The sequence below is a fragment of the Protopterus annectens genome, chromosome 6.part0 (assembly GCF_019279795.1).
Source record: "Protopterus annectens isolate FY-2018-M chromosome 6.part0, PAN1.0, whole genome shotgun sequence".
Classification (NCBI taxonomy): domain Eukaryota; kingdom Metazoa; phylum Chordata; order Ceratodontiformes; family Protopteridae; genus Protopterus; species Protopterus annectens.
Genome location: NC_056737.1, coordinates 1745637991 through 1745653977, shown reverse-complemented (window position 1 = coordinate 1745653977; position 15987 = coordinate 1745637991). Strand labels below are relative to the sequence as shown.

At 43.4% G+C, this 15987-nt stretch overlaps 1 protein-coding gene across 8 annotated transcripts in view; it reads right to left on the bottom strand.

Annotated features, from left to right (window-relative positions):
- TNS1 (tensin 1) overlaps window positions 1-15987 on the bottom strand; it is a 2530757-nt gene that overhangs the window by 130871 nt on the left and 2383899 nt on the right. For all 8 annotated transcript variants that reach the window (XM_044075133.1, XM_044075132.1, XM_044075134.1 and 5 more), the window contains one exon: window positions 12924-13010. In XM_044075133.1, the coding sequence (XP_043931068.1) occupies window positions 12924-13010 (87 nt within the window). The remainder of the gene's footprint in view (window positions 1-12923; window positions 13011-15987) is intronic.

Sequence of the window (15987 nt, the reverse complement as noted above, 5' to 3'; positions counted from 1 at the left end):
GTAGCAGCTGGCTCGAAAGGAGGTAGAGTGAGCTTCTCCAAAACAAAGTTAAGGTCCCAGGCAGGGGTAGGAGCTCTTCTGGGTGGTCTCAAGTTCTTTGCCCCTCTGAGATACTGCTTGAGCAGGGGATGAGAGAAGAGGGGTGGTCCTGTGTTATTAGTGAGCTGAAATAGCTGAAGCGTGGATTTTAATAGAGGAAAAAGACAGGCCCTTGTGAAGCATCTCAGTTAAGTATTGCAAAATCTGAGGTAAATTGGGCACTGCTGTGCTCATCCCTTAAAGATTGGTTCCAGGCACAGAATCTTTTCCATTTGTCAGCATAAGATTTTCTAGTACTAGGCCTTCTCGCGTCCAAGATGACATCCATCACAGGTTTGCTGAAGGATGATAAGGGTGAATTTAAGTGATTAACCAGGCTGCAAGGTTTAAGGTTGGAAGATGAGGGTGCAGAATTTGGTTCTCCTCCTGAGACAGCAAGGAAGGGGTCTGAGGCAGGTGTCATAGAGATATTTGTGACACAGTGCGTAGGAGTGGGTACCAGTGTTGGCATGGCCAGTCTGGAGCAATCAACATCATTCTTGGTTTGTCCTGTTGGACTTTTAGCAGAACTTTGGAGAGCAGAGGCAGAGGGGGAAAGGCATAGACTGATAGGTTTTTCCAGCTGAAGGTCAGAGCATCCACTATCCAGGCTTCTTTGTGGGAAGTCCTTGTGCAAAACTTGTCCAACTGGTAGTTCTGGGGAGAGGCAAATAGATCTATGTCTGGGCCCCCCCATTTGCTTGCAGAGGCAGAGGGGGAAAGGCATAGACTGATAGGTTTCTCCAGCTGAAGGTCAGAGCATCCACTATCCAGGCTTCTTTGTGGGAAGTCCTTGTGCAAAACTTGTCCAACTGGTAGTTCTGGGGAGAGGCAAATAGATCTATGTCTGGGCCCCCCCATTTGCTTGTCAACATGTTGACAATACGTGGTTCCAGTTTCTACTCGTGTGGGTCCATGAGATTTCTGCTTAGTCCGTCTGCCAGTGTATTCAATTTTCCTGCCAGGAATTGAGCTTGTAGGTGCACTTGGTAGCTCAAGGCTGTGTTCCACAATGCCATGGCTAGTCTGTAGAGGGGGGGTAAGAATGTGTATCCCCCTGCTTGTTTATGTACTACATAACTGTGGTGTTGTCCATCTTTACCATTAGTTGTTCTGGAAGAATGTAGTCCTTGAAGGCTGTCAGGGCATTCTGTACAGCTAACATTTCTTTTTGATTGATATGTAGGTGCATTTGATTTGGGTTCCATTTGCCCTGAATGCACCTCCCTGCCAGGTGAGCCCCCCATGCATAGTCTGATGCATCTGTAGTTATTTTGCATGACAGGGGTAGTGTGAACGGCAGTCCCATGTTTTGGTGGCAGGCCTCTGCCCACCATAGGAATTCCAGGCATAGGCAAGGTATGATAGGAATCATTGTTTCCAGGCTGTGACAATGCTGACTCCATAGACTTTTTAAATACCACTGTAGTTTCCTTATATGCAGTCTTGCATATGGAATTAGAAGAATGCAGGAGGCCATGAACCCCAAGGCTGGCAGTATTTGTCTTGCAGATAGCAAGGTTTTTGTGGCCACTTGTTTGAAGTAAGTTACCAAATGAATTTGCTTCTCTGGCGTGAGGAAAGTCATCTGGGTAGTTGTATTCAAGCTGCCTGAATTACACAATCGTCCAAGTATGGATATATTTGAATATTTCTTTGCCTGCAAAATGCAATAACTGGAGCCAGGCACTTTGTAAATTCCCTGGGCACTTTAGACAAGCCAAAGGACAGTGCAGACAACTGATAATGCAAGTAGCCTGCTTTGAAGCGTAGGTATCTTCTGCAAGATTCCCTGATTGGGATGTGCAGGTATACTTCTTTTAAATCTAGAGTTAACAACCAGGCATCTTTGCCTAGCATAGGAAGTAACTGGTGAAGAGTCAGCATCTTGAATTTTGTAATGTCCAGAAAGGTGTTTAAACAGGTCCAGAATTGGACGCCATGATTTGTCTTTTCTGGGTACCAGAAAAAGCCTAGAATAGAAACCTTGTCCCTTTTCCTCTTTTGGTACTGGTTGAATAGCCCCATGTTTAAGAGGGAATATACTTGTTTTTGAGCCTCTGCCCTCTGATTTGGAGGCAGGTCTGGCCACCCGTTTGGTGTTGGCAATGTGTGGAAATGAAATCTGTATCCCTGGGAGACTGTATTTAAAACCCATTTGTCCTGGGTTATGAGTTCCCAGTTCATTGCATGAAGAGCAATCGTTCCCCCAAAGGGGCAGCTAAAAGGTAAGTGCTTGGTAATTTTAAAAGGAAGTCATTGAGACTGTTTACCATAGAGGGGTGTCTTGTTATTTCCAGATTTGGAAGTGGAGGCCCCCCATTGCTTAGTTCTGAGAGTCCCCTGGGACTGAAACCTGGTGCTTTTGGTGTGTCTGGGTTTGGCTTGAGAGGATCTGGAAGGAGCTGGAAAAGACCAATTCTTAGTAGGCCAGTGCCTACTAAATCTTTAGGTTGCACTTGTAAGAAATCTTTAACAGTTTGCATAGATTGAGCTTTATCTTTCATCATTTTTAGAACTTCTTCAGCCTTATTGCCTAACAGACTGTCCTGATTTAAAGGAGCATCCAACAATCTCACTTTAACATGATCAGGCAAAGATTGCTCCTTAAGCCAAGCATGCCTTCTAAGCACAGATCCAGTAACAGCAGCCCTGCAGGAGGCCTCTAAAGAATCAAAACCACATTGCGAAGTATATTTTCCAACTTGTTCAGCAGAATGCAATAAATAGTACAGTTTTGTACCTACCATAAATGTAGATGTTCGGGTGTTCACCCTGCTGCAGTCATCACACTTGGGTTATCCTGCCGTCAGGTGGTCCTGCAGTTGGCTTGAGTTCCAAAGTCTTGGTCCGGCATCGGTTGCTGTCGCTTCTTCCCTGACGTCAGTGCGCCAGGGGTATATAAGAGGCATCCGATGCCATTTTCTTCAGTTTTTCTTGCCCCAGATGTCAGGTGCCCCCAATAGGTAGGCAAAATATATATATATATATATATATATATATATATATATATATATATACATATATATATATCTAGATAAAAATAAAACAATACCTTTAGGCACAAGCAAATACACCACAGAGGTTGTATAGGATAGAGTGGTATAGATAAGTTTAGCTAGTTCAGAGGGGATGGAGGGAGGGTAACCTGGACTGCAGCAGGGTGAACACTCGAACATCTACATTTATGGTAGGTACAAAACTGTACTATGTTCATCGTGTTACCCTGCTGCAGTCATCACACTTGGGTTGAATCCCAAAGCTAAGGATGGGAGGTGGAGTTAAACAGGGTTAGAAGAAGCTAGTAGGCCCTGCAAAACTGCAGTGGCAAAACCAGCTCTAGTCTTAGAATATAGAGGTAAGTGATAGTGTTTGGTGAAGGTGTGCACTGAACTCCAAGTTGCAGCTTCCAGAATATCCTTGGTTGGCACTCCCCTGAGAAAGGCTGCTGATGTAGCTGTAGCCCTGGTGGAGTGGGACCTAATGTTAGCAGGTACCGGTTTCCCATGATGCATGTAGCAGAAACGTATGCAATGCCCTATCCATTTAGAAATGGTCTGTTTTGAGATAGCTTTTCCTAGTGATCCTGTAGCATAGGCTACAAAGAGCTGGTCAGATTTTCTGAAAGTCTTAGTTTTAGCCAAGTAGTAACGTAATTGCCTGTGAATGTCCAAAGAGTGCAGGAGTCTTTCTCCTTTGTTCTGGGAATTTGGGAAAAAGGTGGGCAAATGAATGGTTTGGTTTAGTGCCACACTGGATACCACCTTTGGCATAAAGGAAGGGTTAGTTCGTAGAGAGACTCTGTCTTGATGAAAAATGAGGAAAGGCTCCATTGCCATTAGTGCCTGTACCTCTTCTAGCTGAGGTTATTGCTAGTAGCAGGGCAGTTTTCCATGAAAGAAATTTTAAATCAGCTGAAAAAGCTGGTTCAAAGGGCAGCAGTGTAAGCTTTTCCAGAAGAGAGTTGAGATCCCAAGCAGGTGTGGGTGCTCTCCTTGGCAGTCTTATGTTCTTAGCCCCTCTGAGGTACTGTCTTAGGAGTGGATGTGAGAATAAAGGAGGATCCGTATTGTAATGAGCTGAAATTGCTGAGGCGTGGATCTTAATAGATGAAAAGGAAAGTCCTTTGTGCAACATCTCAGTTAAATATTGTAGAATCTGAGGAATGTTTAGATCAAGGAGATTTTGGCCTTTAGCCTGGTTCCAGCCGCAAAATCTTTTCCATTTGTCTGAATAGGTTTTCCTGGTGCTGGGCCTCCTGGCCTCCAGAATGACATCCATAACAGCTTTGGATAGAGGTGTTGGCTGGTTGTTTAGGTAATTTGCCATGCAGCCAGGTTTAAAGTCTTGAGCTGGCTCTGTAGAAACTGATTGTCTCGCTGGGTAAGCAGGTGAGGAATCTGTGGTAAAATCCATGGTGGGCCGTGGGCCATGTTCCTTAGAATTGGATACCAATGCTGGCAAGGCCAGTCTGGTGCAATGAGTATCATCTGTGGCCTCTCTAATCTGACTTTCAGCAGTACCTTTGCTAGAAGAGGCAGTGGAGGAAAGGCATACACTGTTAATGTTTTCCAACTGAATGAGAGGGCGTCCACTTTCCAAGCTTGTGGATGGAATGTCTTTGTGCAAAATTTTTGAAGTTGGTAGTTTTGGGAGCTTGCAAACAGATCTATGTCTGGGCGTCCCCATTTTTGAGCTATCATTGCAAATACTTGTGGATCTAGTTTCCACTTGTGGATCTAGTTTCCGCTTGTAATTGAACCTGGTAAGACAGTGCAGTGTTCCACAAGATCACTGCTTGCCTGCATAGAGGGTAGGAATGTGTGCCCCCTTGCTTGTTTATGTACCACATTACTGTGATATTGTCCATCTTTATTATTAGTTGTCCTGGGTGTAAGAGGTCCTTGAAAGCTGTTAGAGCATTCTGTACTGCTAGCATTTCTTTTTGATTGATATGCAGATGCCTCTGATCTGTAGTCCATTTGCTCTGAATGCACTGTCCTGCCATGTGTGCTCCCCAGGCATAGTCCGATGCATCTGTTATCAAAATTTGCCTGGCTGTGGGTAAGGTGAAAGGCCGACCCTTGTTGAGGTGACATGCCTGTGCCCACCAACAGAAACTCCTGCTGAAGGCAGGGAATGAGTGGCATCATTGTTTCCACGCTGTGGCTGTGCTGAGTCCATACGCTTTTCAGGTACCATTGTAATTTCCTCATATGCAGTTTTGCAAATGGTATTAGTAGTATGCAAGATGCCATGAATCCCAAGGCCTGCAGAATTTTTCTTGCAGGGAGTTGGGTCTTTGTTGCCATTATTTTGAAATATTGAGTCAGCTGTTGCTGCTTGTATGGCGTGAGATAAGCCATCTGGCACCCAGGAACATTATGTTTTGTGAGGGCACTAGTTTTGATTTCTTTTCATTTACTGTGTACCCTAGGCAACTTAGAAGGTGCTTGACAAATGCCAGATGCTTTAAAAGAATGTCCTTGCTTTCTGCTTGAATAAGGCAGTTGTACCTGCAAAAAATCCTTGACCGTCTGCATAGACTTTGCCTTATCCTCCATTTTCTTTAAAACCTCTTCTGCTTTGACACCAGATAATACATCCTGCTGTAAAGGTGCATCCAATAATTTTGCTATAACATGATCAGGAAGGGTTTGTTCTTTTAACCAAGCATGTCTACGTATGACAGAGCCAGTAACAGCTGCTCTACAGGAAGCTTCCAATGAATCAAATCCACATTGTAAAGTATGTTTGCCCACCTGTTCAGCTGCATGCAACAGATCCTGCATTTCCTTGAATTCAGACTGTTCAGTATGTGTGCTCATTTTTTGTTTTACTTGAGACATTAGGAATTGCTGATATTTCAGCATGTGAAACTGACAATTTAATGCTCTCATAGCCAGAGTTGCTGATGTGTACATTTTCTTTCCCCATCTATCTAGGGCTCTGGAATCCTTTTCAGAGGGCACAGGATTTTTAGCCATAGAAGCTTTAGCTCCCTTAGGACCCTGGGAAATTGTTTCTGGGTCAGCCACAGGGCTTGTATAAAGGAATTTGTGTGAGTCAGGTACTCTGTAGTATCTGTCTGGTTTGGCTGGAGCAGGAAATAGAGAGTCTGGATTTAGACTAGACTCCAAGTAAACATCATCCACAATATCTAAAACTGGAGGGATAGCAAGAGGTCTGTGCTGGGGTAGTAAAAGGAACTCTTGGAGCCTTTTCTTAGCATCAGAGTAGTCCTGGCCTTCCCAGTGGAAATGTTCCCTCATGGTATGTAAAGTTTCCCCAAAGGAGTAGTCTTCAGGGGGAGATGCTGAGGGAATAGAGTCTTCATAAGGTGGAAAAGTGTAATCTTGTTCCTCAGAAGAATCTGAGGAAATTGAAACCTGGTCAGAGGAAGCATAATCCTCCTCTTGTCTTGGTCTTTTATCAGGAGGGGGATGGGAACCCCTGATTAGGGTAATCAAATCTTCAGCCATCTTAAGCATCTGTTTCTTAGGCATGGGGCCTTGAACTGTAGACTGATGTACAGTCTTCTTTGGTTTTAAGGGAGTTTTAAGCTTAGCATAAGATTTAATGGTGAGTGTATGAAGACACCTTCTGCAACCGAAGGTGTTTCCACTGCTCCGGGGTCTACTTCTGCTCCGGTGTCGGAAGGGCCTAATGAAGATGGCTGCGTCAGCCTAGTAGACTCCGCTTGAGAATCCGCAGCTGTCTGGGGTTCCAGTTCTGCGGTCATCAGGGCCGCGAGGCCTCACTGAAAACCGGAGAACCGGCGATTGGCCCAGCAGAGGCCTCAGAGTCTGGCTTGTTCCTAGGCTGCCTGTCCTTATCCTTGCATTTTTTATGCATGCCGGTCATCGACTGCTCCGACGGCATGATATAATTAAATTTCCTACCAAAGTAATGTAGAGCGAAGTCAAAACAGCGTTTGATAGTTCGTTTATTAAACATAGCAAAAAACCGACAACCTGTGACGTCGTGGTCTGGGCCTAGGCAAGGAATACAACAGGAATGGAAGTCCTTATGAGGTATTTGCTTCCCACAAGAAATGCAATTGTTAACTTTTTCTGACATCGGACTGAGGCAAGAAAAGGTTCCCCAACAGGGTACTTAGCTTTATTGAAGACTTCGGACTGAAATTCGAATCGAAAATCTCAGGTGTCGGCCGACCGGCACTTGCGAACTGCTTCTGCTTCGGGCACCGCGCGGCAAGAAAGACTGAAGAAAATGGCATCGGATGCCTCTTATATACCCCTGGCGCACTGACGTCAGGGAAGAAGCGACAGCAACCGACGCTGGATCAAGACTTTAGAACTCAGGCCGACTGCGGGACCGCCTGACGGCAGGATAACCCAAGTGTGATGACTGCGGCAGGGTAACATGATGAACATCCTGTAAATCTTTATTTTCCACACAGTCAGGAATCAACATCATTTTCTGTTTAAGCAATCCAATAATATGCTGTTGATATTTTAACATATGAAATTGGTAGTTTAAAGCCCTGATTGCCAAGGTTGCAGAAGTCTAAACCTTCTTACCCCATCTATCCAGCGCCCTGGAATCTCTATCAGAAGGGGTAGGATTTTTAGCAGTAGAAGCCTTAATGCCCTTGGGCCCCTGAGAAATGGTTTCTGGATCTTCAACAGGATTTTTGAAAAGGAACTTGTGGGACTCAGGAACCCTGTAGTATTTGTCAGGTTTACTAGGAGCTGGAGGCAGGGGCTCAGGGGCCATACTGGATTCCGAAAAGTCATCATCAACAATGTCTAGTACAGGAGGAATAGCCAAGGGCCTATACTGAGGTAGAAGAAGGAAATCCCTAAGCCTCTTTTTTGAATCAGAAAATTCCTGACTTTCCCAGTGGAAATGCTCCCTTAAGGTATGTAAAGTTTCCCCAAAAGAAAAATCCTCAGGAGGGGAAGCAGAGGGAATGGAATCCTCTGCATCAGAATCCTCATAAGTAGGTATGGACAAATCCAGGTCATTAGAAGAGGCAGAAGAAACAGAAACCTGATCAGAAGATTCATAATCAAGCTCAGCCCTAGGCCTCTTAAAGGGGGGGTTGACTATCCCTGATTAGAGTAATTAGATCTTCAGCCATTTTGATCATTTGTTTTTTAGGCATAGGGGCCTGAACATGTGGCCTGGGCGTCGGTTTCTTAGACATAGATTGAGATTTAGGCCTTAGTAATGAAGGTGGAGTTGATTTAATATGCAAGTCTGTAGGCCTCAATACACCCTCAGAAGCCAGTTCCTGCACAGCTGCTACGGACCCATCCAAGGTAGGGACATCCACGGGTTCCATAGGTGAAGATTCTCGCGGCATACCGGACTCAGAATGGGTCTCAGTAGAGGCCTGCAAATCAGAAGTAGTGGGTATCAGGGGCTGCGAAAGCACCTCGGTGAGTACCGGCGAACTGGCGACTGGCTTAGGAGAAGCGTCGTCAGCAGTTTAAGGACCTCGGCGGCCTGTCTCTGTCTTTATCTTTGCGTTTTTTCGGAATCCCAGTAGTCGGATGGCTAACCGCCGACATTTCTGGATAATTAAACTGAGAACCAAAATATTTAGGGGCAAAAATGTACCGAAGACAGATAGTGAGCTGAATAAATAAAGCACAAAACCGACAGCAAGGTACGTCATGGTCAGGGCCTAGTCAAGAAATACAGTACGAATGAAAATCTTTGTGAGGTATTTTCTTTCCACAATAATGCAATTTACTAATTTTTACCTTTCATCGGTAAGGAGCAAGAAAAAGTTTCCCCAACGGGGTACTTAGCTTTAAGTTAAGACTTCGGTTCTGAAACTCGAAAACAAAAATTTGAGGAGTCAGCCGACCGGCACTTGCGAACTGCTTCTGCTTCGGGCATTGCACGGCAAGAAAGACTGATGTAATGGCATCAGATGCATGTTTTATACCCCTGACGACCTGATGTCATGGAAGAAGGGACAGCAACCAACGCAGGACCCAAGACTTTGTTAATCAGGCCGACTGAGGGCAACCTGCCAGCAGATTACCCAAATGTAATGACTGCAAAAGTGAAACACGAAGAACATCGTGGTTGAGCCAGCTTTTCAAGAACGTAATCAAGAAGGGGAAATTGGTTTTCTTGGAGGCATAATATGATGAACATCTTTTAGAAAAGGCTAGAAGAAAGAACTAAGGTAGCTGAAAGAGGGTCCTGCTCATTGTTGCGACACCAAGAAGAAAATCTCTTCCACTTAGCAACAAAAGTAGATTTTCCTGCCTCCTGTAAAACCCATTGCACGTCCTTAGAAAAATGATATCAGAAAGGAATCAAAACCCTATCACCCACAGAGTCAACTGTAGGGTCAGAAGAGGAGAGTGAATGAGAAAGCCCTTGCCTTGTGTGAGGAAGTCCATCCTGCGGGGTATCTTGTGATGACTCTCCTGGCCAGGTGAAACAGAAGGGGAATCCAGTACTTTATGAGCCAAAAGGGAGTTACCAGCAGATTTTGAACCTGTCCAACATGATCTTGTGAAGGACCTTTGACAACCGAGGAAGACGGTGAAATGCATACAGTAATATCCCTCTCCAAAAGAAAGACATGGCATCGAGTTTCCAAGCCATAAGCCTTGGTACTGGAAAAGAAGCTGCAGAGTTGTCTGATGTTCTGAGGGGAAGCGACTAGATCCACCTGAGGAGTACCCACCGATGAACAATGTCCGGGAAAACCTCTCTGTGCAACATCTACTCATGAGGATCTGTCCTGAATCTGCTAAAATTGTCTGCCACTACAATCTTTTCTGAGGGGATACAGACTGCCTGAAGAGACAACTGGTGGCAAATGGCAAACCCACATGCTATGTTGGCTAATCTGCAAAGACAGTAAGATCCCCCCCCCCCCCCCTTGGTTGTTTATGTACCACTAATGACAGTGGTGTTGTCCATAAACACCCTGAGTGGTCCTGGGGAGCAAAGATAATGGAGGGCCTGAAGAGCCAAGATCAAAGCCTCTGTTTCTTACGTACTCATATATTTGGTCATCTCCTGAGGAGACCAAACTCCACGGACCCTTGTATTGTTGGAAAAAGCCCCCAGGCTAGGTCTGAAACATTTGTTTATAGCTCCTGAGTGGGAGGAAAAACAGAAAAAGAAGGCCTGGATTTACAGATATCTGGCTGATCCATCAAAGAAATTCCTTCCTTAGGCAAGGCAAGACAGAAACTAGAAAGTCCAGAAGATAACAATGTTGAAGCCAAACTGCCTTCAGCTACCACTGGAATTCCCTCATGCGGAGTCTGACAGGAAATCATAGGGACAGTGGATAACATGAAGACACAGAGAACCATAAAAACGTCCTGAAAAGAGTATGAACAGGAATACAGAGATAAACGTCCCTTAGGTCTTGAGAAAGCATAAAGGCTTGAGGCAGAAGCATTGGAAATAAGAGTCTGAAGAGTTAATAATGTGACTGAGAGAACTACCAGAAAAGTGCTGAGAAATGAAAGATCAGATCTCCATGAATCCAAATTCCTGGGAGCTAGAAATATCCTGAAATACAAACACCCATGTCCTTTTGAAAGGTATAAACTGTCTGAATAGTGCCCTGGAACACAGGACCTTGAATCGGTGGAGAGAAATGAGGCAACTGGCAAGGGGAGGTTAAAGAATATCAGAAAAGGGAGGAATGGACTTCTACACTAGTCTGTAGCTCTCATGAATTACAGACAGGACTCACTTATCTGTAATAATTCTCTGCCAAATAGTAAAGGACAAAGACGGTCTTTGAGAGTGAGAGAGAGAGACAGAGAGGAATCTGTCCGAGAGGAAGAGATAGGCAGCCACATTTAAGTAGATTTTTCAGGAAAGGAAGACTTTTGCCCCTTGAAGTCTTGACTTGGTTTCTAAAGAAAAGTCCTTTTACAGGATGTTTTACCATTTAAGGGTTGCCTTTGATGTCTATGCAAAAAAGCGCCTGCTTTAGAAGGACAGTTCCTTTGGTACTTCGAACACGGGAATGGAATATCTACTTGAGATCATTCATAACCTTACCTTTGTCCTGTTACACCTTAATTAGGTCTCCAGCTGTATTATCAGAAATGCCAAGTACCCCATACTCATTTTGACTATCCAGATGCAAATCTAACAATTTAGCCTTGACATCCACTGAAGAGTATTGAAGCCAAAGTCAGGAATACCTCTGAATGACTGACCCTGAAGCAGCTACCCTTGAAGGAGCATCAGCAGCATCACAGCTGCACTTAATCAAATGTCCATCTACCTCAGAAGCAGAAATTAATAAAGAAGGAGCTGAACTCTTGCTGTCAGAGACAGGCATATCAGCAAACATCTACCCCGGTTTAGAAAGAAGGGAAAGCATACACCTGGTCATATATGTTTGATAGTTGACCGCTCTGAAAGCCAATGTAGCATAGGTATACACTTTCTTTCCATACCTATCCATGATGCAGTCTTTACCTGTTGGCAAAACTTTAGGCGAAGCAGTAAGATTAGTGGGTTTGCCAGCTGAGAGAGAAATGATGGTGGTATCTGAAGATGGATTCTTACAAAGAAACTTCTGAGCATCAGGGACTGAGACTCAACAGCTTGAGACACAGATTTAAAAATGCATAATAGAGCTTCAAGAACAGGAGGAACTGCAGAAGGTGTAGGGGAAACCATCTGAAGATCAGAATACCTTTTTTTGCATGCCAGACATCTGACAGCTTTCACAATTAAAATAATGCAGTATCTTAAGGATAGCATCCCCAAGAAAAGTTCCCCCAGTGGGGAACTAAGGGAAAGGGAATCCTTTTAACCAGATCCCACTGAAAAAGGCAAATGAATTACAGAAGAATAAGCTAAAAACTCCTCCCCAATAATAATCAGAAGAAGAAGGAGTCTCCCTATTCTGAAGAAGAAAACACAACAGGAGAATGGACTGAAAAACAAACAGGAGAATGGGCTGACAACCAATAAGGAGGCTTCAAAGACAACAGGTGCTTTAAAAAGACCTTGCAACATTTTGCCATTTTTTTTTTTTGGTGGTCCTTAGAAATAGGTGAAATGTGTCTGGTTTTCAGCTTCCTTTTAATAGGGACATATGCAGCTACTCTTGACAGGATACCCCTGTAGTAAGGAAAACACCAAGGCCTAAGGACAGACATCCATTCCTTATAAATGTAACCAAAATAATTTCACAAATGAAATGGAATCGACAGACCTTCCAGAAAGCAGAAAAATGTGGAGAGCATGTGGGTCAAGACATTATTAGCTCCCAACATCCAAAAGGGCTCTGTAACACCATGAGAATCAATTAATTCAAATGCAAATACACGACAGGCACAGTAAATATTTGCTGCTGCTGTTGCTTGTCAGGGTTGGTATCCTAACATATCATGGTTAACTGAATGGGCTCTGGTGAATCTTTGAATTAACTGCACTATAACCCTGTCGGACGTACTGACAAAACCTGTCAAAAATGAGCTATCTCTATGTTACACTGCAATGAAAATAGCAGAAAATGTCCTTTACGCTCAGTTATTAATAACTTTGTGGTTAACTTGCTACTTTTCACCACTTGTGATAAGACTCTTTCTTACCCTTATAAATGAAAATTCCTGAAAGACAGCTACAAACAAGTAGTAGGGTACACTTACTTTCACCAAGTGATACATACTTCATTTTAAACATTACTGAAAGACAGGCTTAAGGCCTACTGTCCACGCAACACACTGAGGCTGAATTACAGTACGGATCCAGTGCTGAACTATTAGCAATAAATATACAGTTTAGAAAGAAGTTTTACAGTCTTTTTGTTCTAGTTCAGCTCATTAGAAAACACAACAATGTTAAACACAATCTTCAACACACACCTTGTTCTCTTGAAATTTCAGGCTTGTACCAGAACTTTGAAGTGTCCTGCACAAACTTCACATTTGCTCTTGTCTCAGGGCTTCCATCTGGGAAAAAAAAGAAAACACAGCAACATTTACAACATTAATTTCCAATTAGATGATAATCAGAATGGATTTAGGGTCCTTGTCTCTTTCTGAAAAATCTACAGCTAGAGGTCAGCATTTACCTGTGATTTTTTTTATGTAGTGTGTGTGTGTGTGTGTGTGTATGTGTGTATATGTGTGTGTGTGTGTGTGTGTGTGTGTGTGTATGTGTGTATATGTGTGTGTGTGTGTGTGTGTGTGTGTGTGTGTGTATTTAAAATGAGTGTGCAGTGTGTGTGTGCGCACGCATGTTTAAACTGAGTGTGCACATGTACATATATTTGATCATATATCAATATATATATATATATATATATATATATATATATATATATATATATATATATATACACACACACACACACACACACACACATGTACAGTGGATATAAAAAGTTTATACACCCCTGTTAAAATGCCAGGTTTTTGTGATATAAAAAAATGAGACCACAATAAATAATTTCAAAACTTTTCCCACCTTTAATGTGACCTATAAACTGTACAATTCAATTGAAAAACAAGCAAATCTGTTATGGGAAAAATATAAAAAAACATACAATAAGCTGGTTGCATAACTGTGCACACCCTTAAGCTAATACTTTGTTGAAGCACCTTTTGATTTAATTACAGCATTCAATCTTTACCTGCCATCAATTAAAGAGATTCTGATTAATCCTAAATAACGCTCAGCTGTCCTAGTAGGATTTTCCGGACATTTACTCAGTTGCCTGCTACAGCAAAAGCCATGGCTCACAAAGAGCTTACAGAGCATCAAAGGGATCTCATTGTTGAAAGGTTTCAGTCAGGAGAAGGTTACAAAAAATTTCCACAGCATTGGATATACCATGGAACACAGTGAAGACAGTCATCAAAAAGTGGAGAAAATATGGGACAATAGTGACGTTGAAAAGAACTGGACGTCCCTCCAAAATTGATGAAAAGACAAGACGAAACTGGGCAGGGTGGCTGCCAAGAGACCTACAGCAACACTGAAAGAGCTGCAGGAATTTCTGGCAAGTACTGTTCGTGTACTATATGTCACAACAATCTGCTGTATTCTCCATATGTCTGGGCTATGGGGTAGGCTTGCAAGACGATGCCTTTTCTTACACAGAAAAACATCCAGGCCCAGCTAAAATTTGCATAATAATACATCAAGTCTCCCAAGAGCATGTAGGAAAATGTGCTATGGTCTGAAGATACCAAGGCTGAAGTTTTTGGCCACAATTCCAAAAGGTACATTTGGCGCAAAAACAACAGCTCACATCAATAAAAGAACACCATCCCCATGGTGAAGCATGGTGGTGGCAGCATCATGCTTTGTGGTTAGTTTTCTTCATCTGGGACTGGGGCTTTAGTCAAGGTGAAGGGAATTATGAACAGTTCCAAATACCAGTCACTTCTGGCCCAAAACCTTCAGGGATCTGCTAGAAAGCTGAAGATGAAGAGGAATTTCACCTTTCAACATCACAATGACCCCAAGCATACATCCAAATCAACAAACAAATGGCTTCATCAGAAGAAAATTAAACTTTTGGAATGACCCAGCTAGAGCCCAGACCTAAATCCAACAGAAAATCTGTGGGGTGACCTGAAGAGGACTGTGTGCAAGAGATGCCCTCTCAGTCTGACAGATTTCGAACACTTCTGCAAGGAAGAGTGGGCAAAATTGCCAAGTCAAGATGTGCCATGCTGACAGAATCTTACCCCCGAAGACCGAAAGCTGTAATTAAATCAAAAGATGCTTCAACAAAGTATTAGTTTAAGGGTGTGCGCACTTATGTAACCAGCTTATTGTATGTTTTTTATTTTTTATATTTTTTCCCCTAACAGATTTGTTTCTTTTTATAGGTTCATAGGTTGTAGGTTCATAGGTTGGTAGTAGGCTATCGGCCCTAGGGCCTATACAAGTCTAGCCATAACAATTCCCTGGATATTTCTTTCCACAATATTTACTTCCCTGGACCCCTGTCTAGCAGGGCAACTGACATGATCCCCGGGGTGAATTTCCTATCTCCCATCCAATCATCAAGGTTCCCCTTTTGAATAGGACCAAGGAGGCGCTCTGCTTGTCATGCATGGGCAGTCTACTCCAGAGTATGGGGAGTCTCTGGGTCAGGAAACTATCCCTCCAGCATGTTTTGTTCATTGTGATGACAAGGTTTAGATCCCTGGAGCGTGTGGCTCTAAGGGATTGGGATTTCTTTAAGTGGAGCATGTCCAACAGCTTGGGGTTTGACATGGCCTTGTATCTTAAGCAGAGATCGCCTCTGAGTAGACGATATGCCACAGAGTATAGCTGGAGTTTTTTTAGATGGTCAGCTTGGGCATCTGCTTTAGGCCTGTGATTCTTTTAGTGAGGTATTTCTGCAGCCTTTCGAGCTGTTGCAGATGTCTTGTGAGGTACATACCAAATAGGGTGTTGCACTCTATAATGGGTCTAATGAGGGATGAGTACATTGGGGCAATGACCTCCTTTTTTCTGAATGAAAAGCCCTTAGTGATGAGGTGTGCCACATAGAAGGATTTCCTGACTGTTGTGGCAATGTCGTTATTGAAGATGAGACCATTGTCCACCTGTGTCCCCAAGTCTCTCATCACACTTTCGGTGTTTAGTGTACTGCCACCTATGTGGTAATTCATGGGTACATGTTTTTTCCCCAAAGGGGATAAATATATATTTCTTGGCATTAAGCTTGAGCCCATGGCTCTGGCACCAAGCATCTGTTTCTGTAAGGCCCTTTTGTAGAATATCCACATCATTTGGGGATTCAATAATGGCTCCCAGTTTGCAGTCATCTGCAAACTTTGTTAGCCAGAGTCCCTTAGTGTTGGCTTGTACTTCAGAGAAGTAGATGCCAACCAAGAGTGGACCCAGGACTGAACACTGAGGTACTCCACTTGTCTGGAGCTGGATATGGAGTCGGCTACTTTTACA